This window comes from Coffea arabica, chromosome 6c (genome assembly GCF_036785885.1).
Source record: "Coffea arabica cultivar ET-39 chromosome 6c, Coffea Arabica ET-39 HiFi, whole genome shotgun sequence".
In the NCBI taxonomy this organism is placed as follows: domain Eukaryota; kingdom Viridiplantae; phylum Streptophyta; class Magnoliopsida; order Gentianales; family Rubiaceae; genus Coffea; species Coffea arabica.
Genome location: NC_092320.1, coordinates 13,807,979 through 13,815,721, shown reverse-complemented (window position 1 = coordinate 13,815,721; position 7,743 = coordinate 13,807,979). Strand labels below are relative to the sequence as shown.

Genomic DNA, 7,743 nt, shown 5'->3' with positions numbered 1-7,743 from the left:
AAATTATAATTGGAAAAAATAAGAAAGAAAAGTTAGAGAATCTGAGTCAAGCAATTGAATTGGATCACTAATTTGGCTGATTTTTGACTATTTTCACTGATTTTTAACTAAAGCAGTTTTGTGCTATTAATCAACTTAAAAGGAGGAATGGTTCATGGTTGGATCGACTGGTCTAATCCGCATCTAACAACACTGTATTTGTCGGCTCCAAAAACAGCTCATTAGCGATATTATTTGTTCATTGTTATTCTTATCTAAGGACCCCTTAATTTCACTTATTCACTTTTTGCCCAAAGAATTTCATCATATTCACATATTAACGGCGAAATTGATATGGGGGTCTATTTAGAAATAATACATGATAAGAGGATAATTGGGCTGATTAATTTCTCTTGTTTACGCTAAAAAGTGAATTGATTATTAATTCTAATGAATTCTTATTACTATACACGTAACACTTATATTTATATATTTTAAGTTGATCGATCATTTTTTTTTTTTATGTATACACACTTTAAAATAACTCAAAAAATTTATCGATTAATTTTTTTATCTATATACACTTTAAAATAACTCGAAAAATTTATTATGGTACATGACAGAAAAAAAGTGATACAAGAAGAGAGATGGAAAATTCAATCAAACTTTTATTGAGCGGAGAGAAAACAAACAAGGAAAAGATTTTTTGTCATCCCATCTCCAAGCCTTGGAGTTGGGACTTGGAAGAATTTCAATAGTACTAGATTTCAAATTAACTAACACGAGCAATAGCCAATAGAATGAACCAAAATTAGCATTAGCCAACACAGGCTTGGGCGAGTGGTGACATAGACACAACTCAAGAAAAGTTGAAAAATTATGGATAAGAAGCTCCAGTGTTTAACTCCCCCTCCCAAAACATCCGAGCATTCGATCACCTGCCAGCAACATCCCAAGCCCCCCGTGCCTCCGTCTCTTCCTCCCCAATGGCTGGTCTCACCAGCACATTCCCCATGAGACCCAGTCTTTACAAAACCCGAAGTACCTTTTTCCCCAGTTCCTACTTCTTTGGCCTCCGCCTACTTCACCACCACCCTATCACTTCCGCTACCACTATGCCCGTTTCCCTCGCATCCCGCATCACCTCCATTTCTGCCCGCTCCGGCGGCGGGGGCGGAGGGTATTACAGGAGGTCCCCGCCTCCAGTTGGGGAAGATCAAGCTCTTGATATCTCCTCCATTGGGTATAAATTTCTGTTTATTGTTGTGGGGTTTTGATTTTTTAGCTTATAGTGTGAGTTTAGTTAGTAGGCTCGAGTTCTTGAACTAATTCTGGCAAAAAGTTGAAATTTTTATCATAGCAGTTTTGGGTTTTGTGAGTTACTAAATTGTTGCAGCTATAGTTTGCTTATTTCTCTGTTTGAATTGTTATTGATTCATAGTTTGATGCGGTGGTTTGAAATAGGTCTGATCAAGTAAGGCTTATTGATGAACAGCAAAACATGGTTAGCTGCTTTACTCTCTTAATTTCTAGAACCTCTCTGAAAGTAGGAAAAATGTTTAGGCAGACCATGTCTACCAGTTTAATTTCCATAGACCATGTTGTTAGGATTCAGGCACACCTCGCATAATATGGTGGTACTTTGTTCTACGCTTGGACTAAATGGTGGACAATGTGGTTCAAATGTGACAAGATGGTCCATGGACAGCTGGTAGACTGATTCTGCTTAACTGTTTTCCCGGACTTTCCCTTTCTCTGTGTCTTTTGGTGTGTGGTTGTATGTGGTTTCTTGTGCTATGAGCATAAAAACTGGATACTGCTGCTTGTGCTTTGTAGGTGGGAATAGTTTCAAAAAGTGTGGCACTTCAAATGGCTGAAGATGCAGAACTTGACTTGGTATGTTCTTAAATTGGGTACTGTCTATATGATCTTCTTTATTTCTTCTGTTATTAATGTCTAAATGGCCTTTATTGTTCTTCAAATTTAACATGGGGAGATGGGCCAAAAGGATCTCTATATTGTTAATCTGAATGCCGGAACTTTGACATTTCTTGCTCCATTTCTTTTTCTATTTTTAAGTGCTTTTTTACTGTTAGCTTTGGTTATGCATGACCACCAAGTGAAAAGTGTAAACCTTGAAGTTCAGTGGTACATACTAGACAATCTTAACATGTGACCTCTTGCAAGTGCAAATTCTTGCCTGTTAAAAATTTTCATTTACCAATGTACCTCCATTTATGTGTGCTTCTCTTGCTATGATACCTGATGCCCAGAACTGAAATTGAAATTGAAATTAAAATTTTGGTTTTAAGATTCCAGTCAAAAGCCTTTGAACCAGTCATTTCAGATGTAATATTATTCTTAAGTTCATTATCTTCAATTGGTATGTGTATAAAAATGGTGATGCCAATTCTCTATCCATAACCTTTCACCAAAAGAGAAAGACCAAGTAGTTTTGAAGCAACTATTGGGCATCTTTTGTTCTTGTCATTAATATTTGATGTTTAGGCCCTCTTAAACCTCCACATATGTCGATTGAAGCATGAGAATCTTCGGTCACAAAGTACCTCATGGTATGATGAATAATCTCTGCAACCTTAAAATTCTTATCTGATTGAGAGCATGGAGATTACTAATCTTGTTCAACACAGAACTTTTTTGTTAGTAGGATGTGATTACCGGTTTTATAGCTGCATGTAGATTATAGTACAATGCCAATGTAATCATTAACCAGGCATTGTTCTGTGAAATTTTTTGTAGGTCATATTGTCTCCTGATGCAGATCCTCCAGTTGTACGAATTATGGATTATGAGTAAGATATAACTTTTTCATCCTTTTTTTTTTTTAAATTTTTATGGCTGAGGTAACAGCTTTCATTTATGTGAGATTTAACCCTTTCCTGGCCATTGTAGCTCAAAAACGTTAGAACAAACTGTGTTTATACATATTTTCTGTTAGTTATTCCCCTTTTTCAGTATCTGTTGTTTCGAATCAATTGTTCATTCCATTGTGAAAGTTTTTAACCTCTGTTTTTAAATAGGTGTAATGGAGTTCTGTTGACCTTATATTCTAAGAACAGTTTCTATTGTTCTTGTGTTTCTCTGGGTCATTATAGTCATCAATGGAGATATGAACTATTTCACACTACAAAATATTAACATTTCAAAATATTCACTTTTCTCGAGTCAATATTGTTTGATTATTCTTAATGAAACATGTAAGGCTAAATTTTATTACTAGTTGTATTTTCTAGGTTTGTGCTGATTAATTTGAAATATCCTACAGCAAGTACAGGTATGAGCAGCAAAAGAAGAAAAAGGAGCAGCAAAAGAAAAGTGCTGGTGAATATCTCCTTTTAGTGAAGTTGGTATTGTGTATCTGACTATCTGTTACTGTGCGTGTATCTTAATCTTTATTTCATAACATTGACCAGAATTTTGGTTTACATGACAGCCAGCCGTATGGATTTGAAAGAACTCAAGATGGGGTAAGATTTAATATTCCAGATGTGAATTTTGCACTAGACTAGAAGTTTGGTTTTAATTAGGTCCTGATCTGGAGTGCTGCCATGCAAAACTGAACTGCTGTTTCTGTATCTAATGTGTGGTGATCTCCTACTTTTGTATTAAGCAAATAAGATGAGCAAATAAGATGATTTTGTATTAAGCAGAAAGAGTATTTTAGGCTAATAGATGCATGGCTAGTTTGTTTACATCTAGTTTATTTGCTTGTGCTAAAATCTCCAGGAAGAACTTTTCTGTGATATTAAGTTACAATTGGTTAAAGAGATTTGATTTTTTTTTCTTTAACTGTCTTGGGTTGTATGTGTGATTCTGGTGTTGATTTGGGGTTTGATTAGGATTGTTTAATCTGCTAATTATGTTTACTAATTTGAATCTTTTGAAACATGATTGGCTATATCAATTTGGTCCATTGGTGGTCATCCACATTTTACTTTGACAATCTATCTTCAACTTTAATTCTTGTATTTACTAAGATATATGGATGCATCTTAATCCCAAAGTTATTTTAATCTGTCTACTGAATGAAGTTCCCTTGTTGTCACTCATGCTCCAAGTAATTTTGTTGTTGTAACAGTTATGAGTAATTTGATGACAGGTATAACATTGATGTGCATGATTATTCTGTGCGTTTGAGGCAAGCACAGAAGTTTCTGAGAGATGGTGACAAGGTTGCTTCCATTCTCTATGAGTGCATGAATACATTCTCCTAGGTCCGAATTACCCCGCTTACTATATTTGATAATTTTTAAAGGTCAAGGTCATCGTAAACTTGAAGGGCCGGGAAAATGAGTTCAGGAACAATGCTATCGAGCTTCTAGAACACTTCCAAAGTGATCTCGGAGAGGTAGGTGATTAGAGGTAATTGTAATGGTGTAAGGGCATAATAGTGATGGATAGGAACATAAACATGATATCAGAAAAATTTATTATGTTGCAAACAAACTTAAACTGTCTGTTGTCTAAATGTTGGTTCATATTATTATGTATGATTGCTGGTTGTGAACAGAAAGAACTGAAAAATGTTTGTAGCATAGTCAGGGTCTAGTATATCGGTATTTGTAACCTCTCTAATTTGGCTTAGACATAAATTCCTTTTTTATAATGGTTAGAACCTTTCCCTGAAGTCTACTTGTTTTCTGATGTTCTGTTCATTAATTTCCTAAATATCTTGATCACTGGTTGAGTAAGGTGCAGGCAGAGTTGGTTCATTATGTTATTTTTTATGTAGCTTATGAGTTGCTATACTTGATGTGTGAAATAATGCTGATGTATATTATCCCTGATTGGTAGAGAGGAAACTTAGCTGATACTTCCATTCGAGGAAGGCATTTTTCCACTATGCATTTGTTTATTGTTGAATACGTGTAACAGCCATTAGCTTAGAGAAGTTTTGAGCTTCCAGCTTTTATTTATGGGAAAATTGCACTGGTGCCCTGAACTTTTTGTCCAAATCTGTAATCTTTTTGCACAGTTTATTACGAATAGTCAGCCACCTATACTCTTTCTCTCCCCTCTGATGAAATCCTTTGTGGTTGTTCCTTATGTGTGCTTAAGTATACGTTTATAAGTGATGCAGGTCTGGCTTGTGGAAGCTGGCCAGAGACGTGAGATTAGGGGCAAACGCCTGATGGGGTTATATGTGAAGTTTTGGGTGGCTTAGGTAGGAGTAGGGATGAACTGTTTTGCAAGGGAGCGGCGAGGGGAGGGGAGGATAGGGAAATGTGGTGCTGCCTATGTAGGAAACAGGGTTAATCGTAGGGGAGAGCAAATGGATTCAGGAGCTTGTTAGGTGTCAGTGGAAGGGTTTGGGATGGCTGCAGGGGTTTTTTGGTGTGGGAGGGAGTTGCTGGGCTAAACAGCTGGGGAAGTGTAGGCTGGACGCCCTCTTTCTTTACACCTTACCATTGTTTTTTTGGTTGTGGAGGGGGTGGGGTGGGGTAGGGGGCAGGTGGGATAATTTGAGCAAAATTTAGTGGAGCGTTTATGAAGCGGCATAACCAGTAGTTTAGTTGGCTATGTGTGATTTGCCCCTGATGTCAAAGAATTATTTTCTTCTTTAAGGTATAAACTTACCTGCAACTTGAGAGCTGTTTATGATCAAGCTTTATTCCTTCAGATAATGGATACAGTCACATGCTAATTTTTTGCCTTTTGTTCTGTTTCTGTAGATTCTTGAAACTAACTGCTGTAATAATTAACAGTTAACATCATTCGTGTTTTTGCTCATTACTAATTTTAGCGATCATGACTTTGAGTTTGAAACCTTTATTTTATACTTCTTTTTCAAGTTGGCTAAGTTTGCTTGTCCTTACGTACAGCTAGCGACTCGAGAGAACAAAAACTTCAAAGACAGGAATGTATTTATAATTTTGGTTCCAAACAAGGTTGTTGTACAGAAAGCTCAGGAAGAGCAAAAGAAAAAGGATAAGTCAGTGGCAACTGAAGTCTCAGCCAGTGTCTAGCCTTATTCCAGATGTGATGATCCTTGAGACAGGAAGTTAGCTAGTAGCATGCGCGTTTGTATACAGCTGATATCAGGAATCTCACTAGGATTTATTGTTCTTTGTATAGAAGTAGTGATATATACTGTTATGAGTAAATAGCTTTGCTGCATTTTCAATAGCAACCCTTTGAATTTTTTCTCTGGCGTCTTTCTATATGATGGTTATTCTAAGCTTTTTCTTGTAGCCAATGTTTTCCTTTTCATCTCCTTTTGATGCTAGCTTTAAAGAAAACTTCCGTGTTAAGTCTTGCTGTGCAATTATATGTATAAAAAACTCAAGATTTTGAAGCTACGATTTGCTTTTGCATTCTGAATTGTTTAAATAGCGACTGCAATTCCAGCCTTAACGGTAAAGCAATCTAGCGACTCTTAAATCTGATGATGACAAGGAAATTTCTCCTATTTATGGTCTTTCAAAGTTCTGATGATCCAAATGTCGATGAGGGGTCTCTTGGCATTAAACTTGGCTCCAAGGAAAATCCCCGGGTGTGTGTGGAACTAAACAGCCTACCTGATTCAACAGACTAGGAGAAACTCTTCTTTCCAGATGTGGAGTTGCCAACTGACAAAACCAACTTTTTTCTGCAGTGTACTGGTGCATGACTTTCTTTGCAAGTTCTTCAAATCCAAGCATTCGCATGCATTTCCCTGCAACGCTTCACCTTCCAGTTATTAAGGATTAATTCTGCATTGCGGCCTTGAAACATTATTGTCATTTTAGGTTTTAATGTTACAGGGAAATGTCCTCGTACTATATTTAAGCTTAATGCCACTCTGAAAACTAAACCAAGTATTGCTCGAAACTGAAAGTTTGATTTTTTGCTTCTTGCCCAATAAACTCTTCAAGTAAAAGAATGTTAATTTGGGTTGAGACCTGAAATAAATTCTACTCGATTTATTTGATCATGTATAAGCTAATGAAATAATTGCTTTATATTCGGCAACAAGATTCATAGAGGGGGCAATGGATTATATGAACAATTAGCTACTGTGGCACGTGAAAGCTCTCAATCACTAAGAAATTTGGTAAGGGATCTTTTGTGCAGGCATAGCAATTCAGCATGATTTCACTATACCTACTATGAAGTAATGGCCAAACTAAAAAGGCTTGAAAGATGGACTTGGCTCTACAAATTAATTTGCCCCTCCCTCAACTTCTTCAGATAATGCAGTGGTTATTTTTTTTCAACATTTACATGTATTTACATTACTTAATTTTGACTTTTCAGTTAAAAAAACTTGAAATGCTGCTCCTAATTATTCTTGACATCCATAATTATCTTGCTAATCATATTTGAAGAGACGACTAATGTTTAAAGGATCATGAATGCTATGAACAACATCCGATTTGCAAATGCTCAGGCAATTCTATGTTTACGTTATTATACTTGTAATTACCCGGAGTGAATACCAGAGATAATAACGTGTGAATTCTGCTTATGCAACGTCCACTTCAGGATCAAGATTGCTGAATCAATGGTAAATAATTCGGAAATTGAATCCAGTTTGGTAAGAAGACAAGTAGCCAACAAATGTAACATCAAAATTTTCCCCAACAAGACCATTTCAACCCCGGAAATAAACATAAATAAAAAAAAAAAAAAAAGTGTGTCAAGAAAAGCCAGGAAAGAGAATGTACATGGTGGTTGAATAGACGAAGCTTTGCTTCAAGGCAATGGAGACTCTGCAACCAACAGCGTCCTCTTAATGTGGACACCTAATAGGTGCGAAAGATA

At 36.3% G+C, this 7,743-nt stretch overlaps 1 protein-coding gene across 2 annotated transcripts; it reads left to right on the top strand.

The window, feature by feature from the left end:
* Positions 1–830: 830 nt before the first annotated feature.
* On the top strand, positions 831–6,146 carry LOC113694080 (translation initiation factor IF3-4, chloroplastic-like). 2 transcript variants are annotated; one of them, XM_072052994.1, is made up of 9 exons: positions 831–1,222; positions 1,444–1,483; positions 1,816–1,875; positions 2,740–2,792; positions 3,266–3,321; positions 3,434–3,467; positions 4,100–4,172; positions 4,256–4,348; positions 5,081–5,300. In XM_072052994.1, exons 1-9 carry the CDS (start codon positions 966–968, stop codon positions 5,162–5,164), a joined length of 750 nt encoding a protein of 249 aa, XP_071909095.1. In that variant the 5' UTR covers positions 831–965; the 3' UTR covers positions 5,165–5,300. The 2 variants fall into 2 exon arrangements, with proteins under 2 accessions (XP_071909095.1, XP_027068736.1); XM_027212935.2 differs by lacking the exon at positions 5,081–5,300 and adding an exon at positions 5,823–6,146 and having other exon boundaries at positions 833–1,222.
* Positions 6,147–7,743: the final 1,597 nt, after the last annotated feature.

What these genes read in the sequence shown, in the direction of transcription:
- LOC113694080 (XM_027212935.2), top strand. Translation starts at nt 966, where the DNA reads ATGGCTGGTCTCACCAGCACATTCCCCATGAGACCCAGTCTTTACAAA. An exon ending in AAGATGCAGAACTTGACTTG is followed by an intron (nt 1,876 to 2,739) that starts GTATGTTCTTAA and finishes AATTTTTTGTAG; the next exon opens with GTCATATTGTCTCCTGATGC. An exon ending in TTCTGAGAGATGGTGACAAG is followed by an intron (nt 4,173 to 4,255) that starts GTTGCTTCCATT and finishes TAATTTTTAAAG; the next exon opens with GTCAAGGTCATCGTAAACTT.